At 36.7% G+C, this 18,707-nt stretch overlaps 1 protein-coding gene across 1 annotated transcript in view; it reads left to right on the top strand.

Moving 5' to 3' along the window:
• SLC9A9 (solute carrier family 9 member A9) overlaps positions 1–18,707 on the top strand; it is a 530,362-nt gene that overhangs the window by 307,417 nt on the left and 204,238 nt on the right. Inside the window, exons 10-11 of the mRNA XM_045539403.1 lie at positions 7,146–7,259; positions 8,853–8,964. Of these exons, the coding sequence (XP_045395359.1) occupies positions 7,146–7,259; positions 8,853–8,964 (226 nt within the window). The remainder of the gene's footprint in view (positions 1–7,145; positions 7,260–8,852; positions 8,965–18,707) is intronic.

Here is an 18,707-nt window from a genome sequence, read left to right as displayed (position 1 = left end):
GTATCAATAAGTGTTCAGAGAACATGGTTTGGTTAATTAACATATGAATAATTACCATGAACTTTCAGAGTTTTTAAACACAAATTGTCCTCTTATGCAGTTTAAATATTTCCCTGGTCTTGTTTGCACTATTGCGTGTTTTTGTTTTGTTTTGTTTTTTCCTGAAGAAAATCTTTGTTAAGCAAAGATTGCTTTTAACCTGGGTCCTCTCCAAGGCCTCACAAACTGTGAATTAATGGAAACAAAATAAATGTTGTTTGCTGTACTGAATAAATAAAAAGTTGAGTCAAGTTATTTTTTTACTCACCCTTTTTGGGGAGGAAGTAGATTTGAGGTTATTTATATTGAATACTGAATTGACTAGTTTGAGATTTGTTGTTATTGTTATTATTATTATTGGCTTTGGGGTAGAGGATTTTTTTTTCTTTTTTTTTTTTTTTTTTCTTTTCTACAAAATTGACCAATAAATCCATTCCCTCAGTGATTGCCTACTCCTTAGGGCCAGACTTAGGCAATGAAGTCCTAATAGTCAAATTGGATGTGTCTATCAGCTGGCCTTGCTATATGGAGTCTCCTTTTAAAACATGTCTTCAAGAGATTTTGGTATGTGAAACAAAATTGAATTCCCCACAGATTTGCATTAAGTGCCCCAAGAAAAAAAAATTATTATGAAGCCTGTTCATTCAAAGGAATGTTTTTACATGATATAAATAGACAAAGGAGTGCTAATCAGTACTGCTGCATTGCTATGAAAGGAGCCTTTTTTAAAATGCTAACAACCGTCTACAATTTAAAATAAGTGAGTCTATCAGATTGTCAAAGGTTTTTAAAAATTAATAAAAACCAGTGTTGGCCAGAGTATGGGGAAAAGGGCACCCTCTGCACCATTAGTAGAGATGCAAATTGATTCATTCTGTCTGAAGGGCAGACTGGCAGTATGCTTGAAAAGGAAAGCTGATGTGTACCCTTTGACAGAAGATGCCCATGTCAGGACTTTTATCTAAGGAATAATCACTCAGCTGGGAAGAGATACCTGTGCAAAGATACTCAATGCAGCATTGTTTATAAGGGAAAAAATCTGGAAACAACTGAGTGTCTAATAATGGGTATAGTGAAATCAAATTTGGTACTTAGGAAGATACAATGGGATATTGTGCTGCCATTAGAATTGTGCAGTAGATCCAAATTTATTGCCATGAAAAGAGGCTTATGAAATATTACTGGGTTAAAATAAGTTATATAAAAATATGGTCAGATTTATATAATATTATGCATGTTTACATATCTATAGATATACAAATAGGTCACCGAAAAAGATGTTCTACAAAAATATAAATGCTTTTTTTGTTTTTGTTTATCTTTTTCTGTACTCAGAAATAATTTTTAAAGGAAATAAGAAAAACACTAGAAATAGGTAAGAATGCTTGGTATCTTATTGAAAATAAAAAGATGAAGAGTTACTACTGAAGCAAGACTAAAGGAAGGAAGCATTTGGAATGTTGTTAATTTCACTTTAAAACTTATAGTTTTTTAAACTCTGAAAGTAACATGGGTTCATGGTAAAAAAAATTAATACAGATGTTCATAAAATGAAGTGAAAGTTATAGGTATACATATATGTTAATATACTCAGATGGAATTATCCTTTATTTCTTCAACTTTTTATTTAACCATGGATCTTGGATATCTTTCTATACCAATTCATATAGAACTTGCTAAAATATAGGCTATTATATAAATGTACCATAATTTATTTAACTATTTCTTATATTGTGGATATTCATTTCCAGGTTTTTGATAATACAAACAATTCTTATGAAATTTCCTGATTAAAAAATCATATGCCAAATTACTGATGATTTCTTGAATAATTCATAAGTATTAATATGTATTGTTTTCTCATTTAAATTGTCAGTTCTTCTGGAGTTTAGGGATAAGGAGTGAGTTAGAGATCCATCTTTAGTTTTGGTTACTTTTTCCCAAATTAGCCAATTTTTACTGTAATCTTTCTAATCTATCTTTTTTCGCAATTATATTATAAAACTGGTTTTTCTAAATTGATACACATTTTTATTGTGGTGCAAAATAAAATGCCACAAAATTGGGGGCAGGCTGCGGTTGACAAAAATTATTTTTTACCTCCAAAAATATACATTCAAGAAGAGCTAGTTATGAAGGACTGCAGATGTCAGGACAACTCTTCTTAAGAAAACAATTAGAAAAGCTGAATAATACACAGAAAACCAGATGTTTGAAAGGATTGATAAGCAACCATGACATCCAGGACTTGAAGGGTCAAGACACTAAATAGAAATAAATTAAATTAAAGTACATTGAAGGCAGGAAATAATAAAGATAAGAGAGAAATTAATGAAATGAGAGGTACAATACAGAAAAATCAACAAAGCCAAAGTTAATTCTTGGAAACACTCATAAAATTGGTAACTCCATAACAAGATTTATCAGGAATAAAAAAGAAAAGATGCAAATTAACAATAACAGCTGGAAAGATAAATACAGACACTAAAATACTGAGGATATTAAGAACAACTGTATTCCAATAAATATGAAAATGTAGATGGATTGACAAATTCCTTGAAAAACACAGCTTACTAAAACTGATATAAAAATGAATAAAAAGTTGACTAATCCTGTATCTATTAAAATAATTGTATCTGTAATTAAAAATCTTCCTGCAAAGAACACTCCAAGCCCAAAATTCTTCTAAGCATTTAAGAAAGAGAACAGTAACCTGTTTTGTGATGCCTGAGTAACTTTAACAATAACCTGGTAAAGACTATACAAAAGACTTTCCAGCTATTGTTGTTAATTTGCATCTTTTCTGTTTATATAGACACAAAAATCCTAAACACAATATTAGCAAATTTAATCCAATGGTGTATTAAAAAAGGATAATACGTCATGATCAAGTAAGGTTTATTGCAGGAATGCAAGACTGTTTTAGCATTTGAAAATCAATTAAAATAATAAACTACATTTTACAAAATGAAAGAAAAATACCATATGATCATCCTAATAGGTGAAGAAAAAGCACTTGACACATCCTTTCTTTAAGTGACTATTACTAATAGACTAACAATAACAGAGAACTTCTTTAATTTGTTAAAGAGTTTCTATGAATTTGATAGAGAAATACTGGAGATTTTCTTTTTGAGATTAAGACAAAGATGCTCATACCACAGCTTCTATTCTGCACTATGCTAGAAGTCCTAACAAGTGTAATGAAACAAGCAAACAAAAAAAGGTGCAAAATGTATGATGGCTGGAAAGGAAAGAACAAAACTATCATTATTTGGAAGCAATGTGATTGCAAAAATTCAAAAGAACCTACCAATAAACTATGATAATTATTACATAAATTTAATAAGGCCCTGAATATAGGTCAATGAAAGTCAATTGTATACATGAATCTAGCAACAAACAATTAGAAAATGAACTTTGACAAGGGTACTATTTGCAACAGCAAAAAAAAATCAAATATCTAGGAGTAAATCTAAATAAATAATATAAACATTTTTTAAATAGAAATTACTGACAGAAGTTAAAGAAAACCAAAATAGTTATAAGAATATAACTCAAAGCTTCAACAATGGAAAAATGTCCATTTTATCCAAATTTACCTACAAATTCAATGCAATCTCAACTAAAATGCCAATAGATAATTTTTGTGGAGATTGACAAATTGATTTCTAAGTTTAAATGGCAATGTCAAGAGGCAAAAGTCTGATTTCAAAAAACCTCAACAAAACCAAGTGTTGGCAAAAATCTGAAGCAACTAGAACTGCTTACTGGAGCAGCTAAAAATTGGTACCACAACTTTGGAAAAGTGCATGGCACTATGTCCCAACAATTCTGCAAAAAGGCAAACATCTATTTTCAACAGCAAAATTCATCACAGCCCCAAACTGGAAACAACCCAAATGTGTATCAATGGTAGTATGGATAAACACATTGTAATATATTCACATAATAAAAAATGAACTTCATACAACATGAAGAATCTCATAAACATAATGTTGAGGAAAAGATGACAAATGTGAAACAGTATATATTGTCTGATTCCAGTCACATAAAACTGAAAAATAAGAAAAGCTAATTGTGGTGATAGAAGTACTAACAGTAGTTACTTTGGAGTGGGGAAGTATGACTGGGAAAGGGAACAAGAGTGCTTTAGGGATGCTGGTAAGATATTTTTTTAAATCTTAAACTATAAACATAGGATGTATACACTTCACTGGGTGATTAAACACCAAAAAACCCCCCATTTTTTTAAACATGGAAAAATCACCAGGAAAATTATGAATAACATAGGATGTGAGAACAATCTAGATCTATGAACTATTACAATGTATAGTGCATCTACATTAATTAAAAAGAGTGTGGTACTGATAGAATAATAGATAACAACAGGATCAAAGAGCAGGTCCAAAAATGGACCTAAAATGCGAAGTGGAATTTTTGTACTATGTGTGTGTACACAGTTACTTGTAATGTAGGGCACTGTTAGATTTCAATAAGCTGAATAAATAAATCAAATTAAAATCCTAGGTTATCCAAAAGAAGTAAATCTCTAAAACAAACATGTAAAACCACGGGCACCATGTAAAATGTAGAACAAAAAATTTCTATCGTGTCTCAACAACCAACAGAAAGAAACTAGCTTTTCCCATATACTTTTCTTCTCTCTTTAAGATGATTAATAGATTAAAAGTGGGTGGGGGGCAAGGGTAACAGACTTTCTTATTATCTGAAAACAGTCAAAAAATTGACCCCATACCCTTTCGTTTATAATCTGTGTGGACTGTAAATGTCTGTTTGGTGTTATTTTTTACTTAATACAGGATTATAAAGGAGTATGCATCATTTTAAATGATGGAACCCTACCTCAAATCAAAAAGTAATTTCTTAGTCTCTTTACTTCAAAAGTTGAAGTGTAGATTTTGCTTTGGAAGAGGCCAAATACAGAAGATTAAATAGTGTTATCAGGACCCAGCTTCTTTCTCAGACAGCCGTTTTCCCTGTGATCACAAAATGGCTGCCAGCAGCTCCCTGGCCAGCATCTTTCTGAGTTGCCATCCCTTGAAAATGTAGGGATCTTTGTCCTAGCATTCCCTGAAAAGGCCTCATTGAATTTCTTTGGCTCCACCTGTGTCACACCCATTTCTGAACCAAACAGTCTGCATTGATTTGAGTAGTTTGGTTCTAAATCGCATGCTCCATATCTGAGCCATGGAAGCATCAACCCGTGGGCTGAGAGTCAGGAATGAAGTGGACCCCAGAGAGAAATTGAGGTGAGGCCACTAAGAAGAGGCTGAATGGATTCCAGTACCAAAATGTCCTCTCTGGGGTAAAATACACTTAGGATGGGGTAGGAGAAGGAGAGGTCCTATGAATTTAACCTTGACATTTGTTTATTGATGTTAAAAACTAGGTAACTGCTAAGGACTGAATGTTTGTATTTTCCCAAAATTCATATGTTGAAGTGATGGTATTTGGAGATGTGGCCTTAGGGAGGTAGTTAAATCATGATGGTGGAGCCCTCAGGAATTGGATTAGCGCCCTTGTAAAAGGAGATGAAACAGAGATGGTATCTCTCTCCTCCATGTGAGGACATAGCAAATAGGTAACCATTTACAAACCAGGAAGAGGACCTGGAACTTCATTAGCACTGAATCAGCTGGTACCTTGAATTTCCCAGCCTCCAGAACTGTGCAAAATAAATTCCTGTGGTTTAAGCCACCCAGTCTGTGGTATTTCATTATGGCAGCTAGAGCAGATTAAGACTATAGCCAAATCTCACTTTTTGAAAAAGTAAAGATATAATGAGGCAGAAAAAATGTTCCCTGTCCTCCGTATCTCCCCCAGTGTTTCCAAGTTTTCTGCAGTTATTTGAGTGACAGCATTTGCTTCCACAAGCCAGCCTAGAACATACAGTGAGGGATCAGGGTAATTGATGGCGGCTGCCCCTGCAGAAAGTCCATCTTGTACCAAAGGAGCTGTTTCTTTTTTAATATTCTCTTTCTATTATTGGTTTTAAATAATCTTCCTGACAAGATTCTGTTTCTCTTTTTGTCAACTGTCAGTGAACAGGTATTGGGCATTATTTGTGGGGCTGTAAATACATTACATGAAAAAATAATGAGTCCTTAAAAAGTCAAGAGAAATGCCTCCAGAGACGTTTACCTAACATGGTGATTTACAAAGGTCCAGGAATGAAGTTTCAGAAACTTCCAAATGAAAAGTCTGGAACATAAAGTCTCTTCCAAATCTGCCTTTGTTGTAGCCCCTAGACATATTTTCCTTTTACTTTTATCTGGAAGCTGGAGAACGTTTTTCATGTTCAACTTAAATTGTTTAGTTAATGGTCTAAGAATACTTTCGGGAGCATCCCTCAGCATAGCATGTTATCACTCCATTCTTCTGACTGAATTTGATGTATCTATTGTGCTCTTGCTGCATAAACTGATCTCTGGGATTAATCATTTTCTTTTTACCAGCTAGAAATTGTAGACATTTAATGGATATACCTACATCAGTCAATTTAATGAGTGTCATTGTCTGGGGTTTGAAATATATTGATCGTCCTAATGTTGAAATATAATCGACATTCATCCTTGTTTCAGGTTTCCAAGTTTTCCAAGTTTGTCCCTCCTGCCTGTCTGAGGAAGACAATTTAGTTTAAGGGATTTTTTGTTTGTTTGTTTTTTTCATTTAGAGCCTGAGAACTCAAGTGCATCTAGTTGGTAAAGTGCAGAGGGGGTTAAACAATCTTTGCACCCTTTACTAAGGCACACCTTAAGTAAATCACTTAGCTTCAGTTTCTTTAACAGGGACTATTTTGTCATCTTAGTGGGAATTGTTCCATGGAAGGATCATGATGGTAAACATTACCCAAGGGTGTCTCTGGCAGTCTTAGAGCTGGAAAGAATGAGATGGTGACATGGCTGTGGCATCTATCAGTAGGACAGGGCCCCTGCACCCCTCCAGAAGCTGAGCACAAGGCCGAAGGGGCGGCTTTCACAGATAAAGGACTCCCATCCAGTCATCAAATACAGTTGCTAGAAATTAAGTGGACTCAAACTTGAATCACAAATAATGGGTTTTGTTTTCTGTTTTGTTTTCAGTTGTTTGAATTTATGAACTTTCTGGCTGAGAACGTCATCTTCTGTTACATGGGCCTGGCGCTGTTTACGTTCCAGAATCATATCTTTAATGCACTTTTTATACTTGGAGCCTTTGTATCCTTTGAAATACAGAACATAGGGTGACTAGAGAAGATAAAAAACTACTTATTTTTACTGATTATTCTGTTAAATTGTTAAAGCAACTTCCTCAGGTTCACCGCAAGGCTCAAACTCCAGGCAAATATATGATTTCTAGTTAGGGGAGAAAAGCATCCTAAGACATTGGGGCCTTTATTAAATATTTATGGTTCAGGATAAGAAGTTTGGAAAATATTAAGGAAAATAAAGGGAGAAATCTAAAGGAAAATGATATTTTTCAAGTATTTAAAGTATGTTTAAAATTATATCATTTATAGAAGAACTATGTCAATCCATTCTTTATAGAGAAATACGTTTAATCTGCATTGGAGTATATCAGAGCATATCATCCAGGATTATTAAGTTTTGGAAATGTTTTTATTGCAAGATAATAAAATCTTTTTTCCAGTGAGGACTTTGAAAATGGGATAGACAGAGTAAAGATCAAATGAAATTAGCATGATAAATGTGCTTTTAATATCATAAGCGTTGTGCATATGCAAGTTTATTTTAATAAGATAGCACCTTTCCTTCCTTATGAGGACAGATAAAATCTAGACCTCACTTTTAATGCAGAGGACTTTTCTAGCTCTAGGCCTGGGGCAGGAGGCATTCCCACAGGGAATGGATGTCTATCTGAAAGGATGTTGAGCCATTAGGACTGTCCCCAAGAATGGTCAGCAGCTGTTGTCCTTCTTCCCACTTGGAAAATGGGCAGACACCCCCTCAGGTCACAGGCAGATAATCGTAACAGCCAGGAGAGCCAACCCCTCTCGATAAGTCCTATTCCAACTAAGCATCTGCATTTGCTTCTTAGTCTCTTTTTTTTTGATCATTCAGATGAACTCCCAAATTTCATCTAAAGCCTGGATTTTAGAAGGAAGCTCCCTCTTCCCAAATAAATCCATCCCATTAAGGACAAACTAGAACAGACTATTAGGGAAGGAGTCAAAAACAACAAAAAAGGAGATTCAAACACCACCAACATTTTCAAAGATTTTTACTTATAAAAACTTAGATTTTAATAAAATGCCTCTTAAAACAACAGTTGTATTATACAGTTAGGTAATTCCTCTCAAAATTAAATCCATTAAAAGAAAAACGCAAGCAAAGCTTGCTAGATACAGGGAGTATAAACTGATGGAAAGTAAAGGTGATTACCCTGAGCAGAAGTAAATTTATCTTTTCTAAAGTGCTGTTTGAAAAGATAATGCAGCAGCATCTGAATGGTCTCTGCCTCACATTTTACAGCAGAATTGAGGATAGAGTCAGTCATCAGCAACATAAATATGATGAGAAATTTTACAATGATTGAAATGGTTTTGGGCTAACAATTTAAAACCAGGTATATATTGAAAGAAAGGCAGAGTTCTCTATTAAATCTGGAAAGGAACTGACATTGAAAGATAAATTTTGGAGGCAACTTAGAAATACATGAATTGACATGTTTATCCCTGTTTTCTGAGTCATAATGTAGAGAAGCTTAAGGTCATAATATTTACGCTCAAGGACTCAAACCCTCATTGCAGTAACATTTTCCTCAATGTTTCCCTCTACGTATATCTACAGCTAGCAATTTTTGTTGCCAGAGCCTGCAACATATATCCCCTTTCCTTTCTCCTGAATCTGGGCCGAAAACAGAAGATTCCCTGGAACTTTCAGCACATGATGATGTTTTCAGGTATGTGAACTATATTATATGGCAGTGTTGCTGTCCTCTCACACCTTTATAGAACATACATAACCATGAAGAGACTTACACACCATTTTTGGAGGCAACTTTTCTTTACCCCAGTGTACCTATCACCATGCTGATCCTCTAAGTTCTGGGCAACAGCAAAATTTCTCTTTCCAAGAGGGAAATGAAATTAAAGGGAATATTGTTGGTATGGCTTCAAGGTATCATATCTGGTCAGAAACTGGCCTAGAATGGACATTGGACTTTTCCCTGAACTATTTCAGATCAGTTTTCATATTAGGGAATTGGAATTATCATTTCATAAATGGCATGCTCTAGGTAAATAAGTATGTAAATGGTACCATCCTTGTCCAATATTAAAGCACCTTCTCCTTAGAATCCCTGCTTTTTCCCCATGCAAAACTCCAGAAACTTCTATGGTTAATATAAAAGCAAATCAGATCAAAGTACGCTCAATTGATAGTTAAGAAAACAAATATTAATTGAGCACTCACCAAGTGCCCAAAAGCAGTTCTAGGCACTGGATGATGAAACTGACAAGGTCTCTGCTCTCAGGAAGGTTATGTTCTAATCGCTTAAGCCATACCTGGAGGCTCCTTTCCAAAAGAAAATAAACCAAATAAATTTTTTGCTCCTGGACTACTCTGGAAATTGCAGTTTCTATTCTCTCAATTTTTCTACCATCAGTCTTTCCTTGTTCAGAGACCCTTACATGCCTCATATGTGTGTGTACACTTACAATACACTCAGGGGAAGTCCATTGGAGGATATATGAGTTTGAAAAAACCCTGATATCAATAGAATAGCATGAAAAAAGATCATCTGGGGTACAGAGGGGCAGATGGAGACACTGAGGGTCAGGATTTCAAAGGGGTTAAGAAACTCGGCCAAGGACAAAAGCATTCCCAAACCCAGGTCTGTGAGATTCCACATCAAACCCAACCAAGTGTCTCAATATCCACATTCTTAAAAGTAGTACTAGGAATAAAAGACTTGTTTTGCCTGCGGTGCCATTCTAGCCTAGTCCACAGAATAAAGGGGACAGCTCCCAAGATAAGAGTGAGCCGTTTAATCCAAAGTTTAAAATCGCCCTGATAGGGCTTCACTACATTTCCACTCAGACATACTGAGGTGAGAGAGAGGAAGATGAGAAATTGGACTTGTAGGTGATCTTTGACTTAGAACAGCAATGAACTTTGGCAGTGAGTTGACTTCTATTATGAGAAAACAAAATGTAAATTTGATCACTTATAAATAGAAAGCCAGCATTGGGTTGCATTTTTGCAAAGTATTTCTAGGAGTTAGAAAGCACTTTTCTTTCTTTCCCAACAAAACATCAGTAACTTTACTCTGGAGAATAGCAGCTTACTTTCAAAGCTTGGATATTATATTTTAAACATTGCTTTATTTGACAAAGAAAGTTTTGAGGAAAATATAAGGCTTTAGATAATCATGTTAGGATGTGAACATGATTATCCCAAATGGCCACCTGGGTTGATGGTTTCTCCAGGTTTTGGCACCTTCTAAGTTTGCTTAGCTGTAGGATTGGAGCTGCATCAAAAATAGAGAGAGGCCAGCAATGTGGTGTGTACAGCCAGGGGATGTGAAGCAGCCCAGAATTTGTCACCTTTATGATATTCTAAAGCAGGGAGTCAGCAAATTATGACTCTTGAACCAAATCTGACCTGTGCCTATTTTGTTAATGCAGTTGGAACTCTGCCCTACTCCTTTGTTTACATATTGTCCATGGCTGTTTTTGCACTATGGCAGCAGAGTTGAATAGCTGCAGCAGAGACTGTATGATTCACAAAACCTAAACTATTGCTGTGTGGCCCTGTTCTAAAGCATCCTTACCTTTTAGAAGAAAAACAATAACCCCATCACATTAACGGAGTTGAAATTATTAGTTAATTCATGGGAATGTCAATCACCTAGTTCCCATCCTTAAAAATACAAGCATATGCCAGATTTTTAGGATACCTACCTACATATGACACTGATGTCCAGAGAATACCACCCATTGTCTTCCACACTGAGCACCCATGTCATATGCCAGGCATAAAGTCACCATTCACAGGTTAGCAGCTTAAACTCAAAGGTTGCAGTCATCTTGGGCCAAGATAGGCTTCTTTTTATAGATTTAAGTAGATTTTTGTTTTGTACACTTTTCACATTAAATGAACCTGAAAAAAAAGAGATTGGGTTTCTTCTTTATATTTCAATGCCATTTTTATTAAAAATTAATATCAATAGTACTCCTTGGTATGGCAGAAAGAACATTGGATTTTCCACTAAAAAGCTATCTTTTTAGCTTTCAAATGAGGAGATAGCAATGTTACATGGTTATATAGTGAATCATAGAAGCTACAACTCAAAAGTCACTTTATACCTTCCTAGACCTTTCATAGACACTGTTTTGAGACTCATAGCCAGGGCAAGGTAGGATAGGCATTATTGGTCTCTTTTTTTCCTTCCTTTTTTTTTTTAATTGTGGTAAAATACACATGGCATAAATCTTACCATCTTAACCATTTTAAGTGTACAGTGATATTAAATACATTCATAATGTTGTGGAACTATCACCATGGTTCATCTCCATAATTCTTTGATCTTATAAAACTGAAACTCTATACTGATTAAACAATAGTAACTCTCCATTCCCCTTCTCCCAATTCATTACAACCACCATTTTACTTTCTGTCTCTATGTTTTTGTCTACTCTAGGTACCTCATATAAGTGGGGTCATAACGTATTTGTGTTTTTGCGATCGGCTTATTTCACTTAGCAAAATGTACTCAAAGTTCATCCATGTTGTAGCATATCACAGAATTTCCGTCCTTTTTAAGGCTGAATAATTTTTCTTTGTATGTATACACCACTTTTTGCTTATCCATCCATTCGTCAATGGACACTTGGGTTGCTTCCACAATTTAGCTATCGTGAATAATGCCGCTGTGAACATGGGTGCACAAATATCTCGTCAAGACCTTGCTGTCAATTCTTTTCAATATCTACACAGAAGCAGAATTGCTGGATCAAATAGTAATTCTATTTTTAATGTTTGGAGGAACTGCCACACTGTTTTCCACAGCAGCTATAACATTTTACACTCTCACCAACACTGCACAAAGGTTCTAATTCTCCACATCCTGGCCAACGCTTATTGTGTTCTGGGTTGCTTTTTTTTTTTTTTAATAGCAGTCATCCTAATGCATGTGAGGTGGTATCTCATCATTGTTCTCATTTGCATTTCCTTAATTATTAGTGATGTTGAGCATTTTTTTCATGAGCTTATTGGCCATTTATATATCTTCTTTGGAAAAATGTCAAGTCTTTCATTTTAAAATTAAAATCAGATCTTTTGTCTTTTTGTTGTTGAGTTTTAGGAGTTCGCTGTATTTCCTGGATATTAATCTCTTATCAATATACCATTTGCAAATATTTCCTTTCATTCCATAGATTGCCTTTTTTACTCTGTTTATCTTGTCTTTTGATGCAAAATTGTTTTCAATTTACATAAAATCAAATTTGTCTATTTATTCCTTTGTTGCCTATAACTTCAGTGTCATATCCAAGAAATTAGTGACAAATTTGATGTTGTACAGGTTTTAACCTATGTTTTGTCTAAGATTTTTATAGTTTTAGGCCTCACATTTAGGTCTTTGATCCATTTACATAATTTTTGTATATGTATTAGATATACATCCTAAAGTTATAACACTCTAGTTTAGATTTACACCAGCTTAACATTAATAACATACAAAAACTCTACCTATTTTACACTCTACTCCTACCCCTTTTGGTTGTTGATGCCACAAAATTACATCTTTATACATTGTGTTCCTGAAAATATAAACTAATAATTCCTTCACATGCATAAGTCTCATAAATTATGTAGAAAACAAAATGTGAAGTTACAAACCAAAGTTACAGTAACACTAGCTTTTAGACTAATAATTTTTAATGTAGTCATCTCTTGACTTACATAGAGAACAAAAAGTAGAGTTACAACCCATAAAATAATACTAGCTTTATTTAAATCTCTATTTCTCCTTATGGCTTCAAGAATACTGTTTAGTGTTCTTTCATTTCTACCTGCAGGACTCCCTTGACTATTTCTTGAAGGGCACGTCCAATGGTAATGGACTCCCTCAGCTTTTGTTTGTTTGGGAATGGCTTAATTACTCCCTCACTTTTCCAGGACAGTTTTATCAGATATGAGATTCTTGGTTAACAGGTTTTACATCCCCTTTTAGCATTTTGGATATATCAGCCCACTGCCTTCTGACCTCCAAAGTTTCTGATGAGAAATCTGCTGACAGTCTTAGTAAGGATCCCTTGTATGTGATGAGTCACTTTTCTGCTGCTGCTTTCAAGATTCTTGCTTGTCTTTTAAAAGTTTGATTATAATGTGTTCAGTGTGCATCTCTTTGAGTATATCTACTGGGAGTTCACTGATCTTCTCAGATGTTTATATTCATGTTTTTCATCAAGTTTGGGAAGTTTTACACCATTATTTCTTCAGACATTCTGTCTGCCTTTTTCTCTCTCTTCTCTTTCTTGCACTTCCACAATGCATGTTGGTCTGCTTGATGGTGTCCCTCAGATCCCTCAAGCTCTGTTCACTTTCATTCCATTTTTTTCTTATTGTTTCTCAGACTCAATAATTTCCATTATCCTATCTTTGAGGTCACTGATTCTTTCTTCTACTTTTGTATCTAGTGAATTTTCATTTCAGTTACTGTGCTTTTCAGACCCAGATTGCTTTTTAAATTTCTCTTTAGGTTTTCTATCTCTTTATTGATATTTCCATTTTGTTCATACTTTTTCTTTTTACTTGCTCCACATCTTCCTTCAGTTCTTTAAGCTTATTTAAGATGGTTGTTTAAAGTCTTTGTCTATTATATCTGCCATCAAGTCTTATTCAGGGACAGTTTGTGTTGATTTATTTTTTTCCTTTGAATGACCACACTTTCTTGTTTCTTTGTATGCCTTGTGATTTTTTTTGTTGTTGAAAACTGAATATTTGAATCTAATATTGTGGTGACTCTGGAAAGTAGATTCTCCCCCTTTCCCATGGTTTGCTGGATTTTGTTATCATTGTCTGTTTGTTATTTTTTTGTTGTTGCTGTATTATAGACCGTCTTTGTGCTGGAGATTAGCCTAAGGTGTAAACTTAAGGTCTTCTCAGGTCTTTTCTGAGCCTGTGCCTTTCCTTGGGCTTGCAGTCACTTCCTGATTTCTCCATTATGTAGTTATTTTGAATGCCCTAGTTTTTAATGCCTAGGTCCTAAAAGGGGAAAAAGAGAAAAGTAAAGGCCGGGAATAAAAATGGCACTGTGCCTTTAAATCTCCTGAAATTCACTCCAGCCAGAAGGGGAGGAGCTTGCAACAAGGAGGGAAGGTACAACAGTGGCCACAAGCCTCTTTGTACCTCTGTTATCAGAACCAGCAATTACTAATTAGAGCACAGATCCCTGATATTGGAGGACAGGGTCCTTTTTGCCCACCCTGGCCCCTGCAAGCTGTTTGCAAGCTGCTCCAGGAACACATGCACAGCTGCCTGCTACAGGACTGAAGGGTGGGGGATGGGTAGCTGCTACTGAACTGTACTGCTAAGAACTGAAATTGATGAAATTTATCACAATTTACTGTCCAAGACTCCTTCTGGAAATTGCAAGCCTTCAATAGACTCCAGAATTCCCAAAGAGTTACATCAGACAGATTCTGCCAGGGCAATTTTCTAGGTGAGGACACAAATCGCTGGTGCTTCCTACTCTGCTGTCTTCCCAGAATCCCATTATTGGTCTCTTTTTGCAGATTAGGGGAAAAAAAGAGACATGGAGAAGTTGATTATATTGCTCACAATCTCACAACCAATTAGAGATAAGATTGTAAGTTGAACCCCAGGGTTCTTGACTTTGAATTTAGAAACTTCTCATCTACATGACCCTACCTCAGATTTACCCTCAAGGTCATGAGAACACAAGTTAAATCAAAACCATGTCCTTCTTAACTCAGGCTAAACCAGCATATCTAACATGTTCCTCATGCAAACCTGATCCCTCTCCAGTTGACAACCACCTGAACACATTGGTGTGGTGACCCCCCTTCTAGCCATGGGCTCAGGATCTACCTTGCACCCACTGACCCCATTAGAATGCACGAAGTATCAGGTGAGTTCATCTCGTGCAGGGTGGTATTTTTCTTCAAAAGAGAATGCTCCAGACTCAGCTTTGATTTTCTGCATGAATTCTGATAGCTCTACATTACTCAGGACCTAAAGTTTTAAATATGTTTGCCAGGAAATAAAGAATTAAAAAGGTCAACTTAAGGTAACACAAGCCAAAGAAGGAGGTTAACAAAGGAGATCAGCTAACACACCATCTAGCCTTTTCTGGGTGTGTGAGAGCAATACCTGCTGAAACCAGAAGAAAAAGCCAGTCCCCTTAAAGAATATTTGCTTCAAAATACAGTTTAGTGTTTTAATTATGACTAGAGCGTTTTCTCATCCATTAAGAGGATGATTTTAGTAGCTCTCTGACAGAATCTAGTTGTCCATACTTCACAAATGAATTTAGATGAATCCTTTTTTACGTAGCTCAAAACATCTTGCAAAGAGTCCTTTGGAGAAGGTAAACGATGACTCTCTAAAATGGGAATGTGAATTTATTTTAATATTCCCTCATTCATAGTCATCCAGATATTCATTCAGCAGACATTTATTGACATATTCTCTTTTGTAAGTGTTTGTATGAACAAAGACAAAGATGAGGGCCCTGCCCTTAAGAGAAAGCTGCATGGGTTTGGCTCAAACTTGGTTCACTGAGACAGCGCACCTCAGAGGGTTCAACAGTCAGGCAAATAAGAACCTTACACCTCTGTCTTAGTCAGTGCCACCTGCCATTTGATAACTCCTTTTCCAGTATTACCGTCACCTTGTACTTGCCTTGTTGGCACTGGGCAGGAAAGGAGCCTTCCAAGCAGAGGTGGATTCACTGTGAAGATAATGAACTTAAGCTTCAGGTTCCCTTTTACATGTTCCCTTCCAAGATCCTGAGGGGGCCTTAGCAGTGTGTTCTGATGAGCATATAAAGTTTGCACAAGTAAGATATTTTGTATTATTTTTCTTAAAGAGGACCCCAAAATGAATAAGCTTCAGGCCCCACAAAACCTGAACCAGACCTGCCTCCAAATCTGGTTGCACCTGGAGGTGAAAGTTTAAGGACTCCAGCTGTTTCTTACTCATCTCCTGGAAGTGAGAGGAGCCTGCAGTGAGTGTTGAAACAAGGGCTTGAGGTTGTGTAGACGGCTCCTGTTTAGCAATGCTTTTGAGTAAAGTTCACATTGTTCACGGATGACCCACTGCCACCCACTCCTCCCACTTCCACCCCGTGCCTCTAGAGCCAATTAAATGGAATGAAGTGACTGTGAGGGCCCAGATTTAATTTCTCACCTAGTACAAATCTCACCTGATTTATTTTGTATAAACTAGTCTTCTACATACATGAAGCCTTGGAACATGAAAATGAAGAATGAGTCTGAAGGTCAGGAGTCTGTCTCCTTTGTCTGTTTTTTCTTTCTTGAGAAGTTTTTAACAATACAAATTCTGTTCTTGGTAGCTCAGATGCAGTTAAGACTCAATCGGGGAGGTTTACTTGGAGACATTTTTAAGATCCTCTTTAAATTCAAGGCTAGGAGGCCATAACTGCTCTGGTGTATCCTGTGACACCCGCACCACGGGCTTAAGAAGAACTCTAAGCTCCCCTGAAACTGTTCCTGTTGCCCTGGAGCACAGCCCGAGCTAATGCCAGGAGCGAACGGCCCCGCCTCGGCCCTTAGTTCCCTTGAAACCAAAGAGGCAGTGCTCTGTGGTTTAAATTAAAGGAGGAGATGTGCTTTGCACAAATTAGCTTTCCTATTGATGTGGTGCATTTTACAAAGATCAGTCCTCTTGTTTTAATTCAAATCCATGTGCTGCAATTTTTATTTAATTTAAAACTAAATAAGAGCCAGGAGTTGCTGGAAGGAGGGGAAATGCCAAGCCCAGTTGAGCCCTGGCAGCCTTCCTGAAACCGCAGTGACTTGGGTCCTATGAACTGCTGGGCTACAGAGCCCCTGTGCAGAACTGCCGTGCTGTCTAACCAGCAGGGAGGCCAGGGAAGCACCCAGGCAGGTTGTGGTGGCCAGATGATATGTTAGAGGACACGGTTCCTCACATTCTTTGATTTCTGCTGCCCTTTGAAGAAGACACTGAAGTCCTGATGTGTCACAAAAACGAAGATGAGTTTTAACCAGTAAAATGTGACCACAGTGTACGGATTTCTACAAAACCTCATCCATGAGCTCGCACAGCCATAAAAACACCATGAAGTGTTGCCAGGCTTTGCCGCTAATGTTCACAGCTCATTTTGTTGTCTACTAACACTCATTACTATTCAAATTGCTGCTGGCACCAAAGGATTAAGAGAAAGGCATGGAAGACAAACTTTAAATTAAGAATTTTTTCCCTATTAACATTCATTTTTCCCCTCTCAGTTGTGAAAAGGCTGCCATTACTATTCAAGTTTTGTGGAACATTATGTTCTGCAGCTCAGGGAACACCAGCGCTCTGTGGAAGCACAGCTTAACAACCACTGCCAAGGTGTAGGCCACCTTTCCCAGTGTCTTTTGGGTGAGCCATGGTCTTGTCTTTTGGAATCGAGCCATGATAAGAATCCAATATGAGACTTTGACCCAAAAGTGGCTTTATCCAGCTGGCATCAGTGACAACCAGGAAGAAAACATAAGTGGAATTCATGAAAGAAGGTCATTGTTTCAGCAATGCCTAGAAACAGGGATCTGTGTCTATGACTGTCCAGGCTGATGAACTCCATTAAGCTACCAGAACTGTCCCACAATGATTAGCAGCCACCATGTAAAAGGGACACCTCCAGGTTCTCTTGATCCTTGATACCCAAAAGTGTGGTTCCTATACCAATAGCTTTGGCATCCCTTCAGAGCCTGGTAGAAATACTGAATCCAAATCTGCATTTTACCAATGTAGTAATTCATGTGCATGTGAAAGTTCCAGAAGCATGTTTCAGAACATGAACACAATTCATGGTTTCTGTTCTGAGTCTCTCTCTTCAATCCATTCCTTTCACCCCATTCTGTTTTGCTTCTAGATGCCAATCTTGCCTCTTGTTCTGTTTGCCATCTGATAAACAGCATAGCGCTGTTTATCTAGTTACTGGATTTCTTCCAGACCCTTCAACATGCTGAGGTCTTCCCCCCATTCACTCAGGCTGTCCCTCGGCCTAGAACCCTTTCCACATCTACCCACTTTCACTTTCTTACTCAGCTGATTCCTTTTATTCTTAGGATCTGTTTAGACATCCCTGTGTACCTCCTCAAGTCTGGGTTAGCGTCGTTCTCATGTGTTTCCATTGCATTCAATACTTCTCTCATGGGAGCCATCACACTTTACCATGATTTTTGGTTTGCCTGCTTGTATTTACTCTAGACTGGGAACTTGGTGAGGACAAAATGCTTATCACTATACCTCAGCTCCCAGCATGCTACTTGAAACTACATAGCCTTTCACAAATATTTGGGGGATGGATAGGTGAATGAATGAAGGACTTTCAACACTGTCTACCCAATCTAAACTGTACCTTTCACTCATACTGCCACTTAAGGATGAGTCATTCCTGTCTATCATGTAGGAGCTAAGCAACAATAA

Source organism: Lemur catta, chromosome 1 (genome assembly GCF_020740605.2).
Source record: "Lemur catta isolate mLemCat1 chromosome 1, mLemCat1.pri, whole genome shotgun sequence".
Lineage (NCBI taxonomy): Eukaryota > Metazoa > Chordata > Mammalia > Primates > Lemuridae > Lemur > Lemur catta.
Note: the sequence above shows the minus strand (reverse complement) of the source record. Positions and strands in the feature narration are given on the sequence as shown.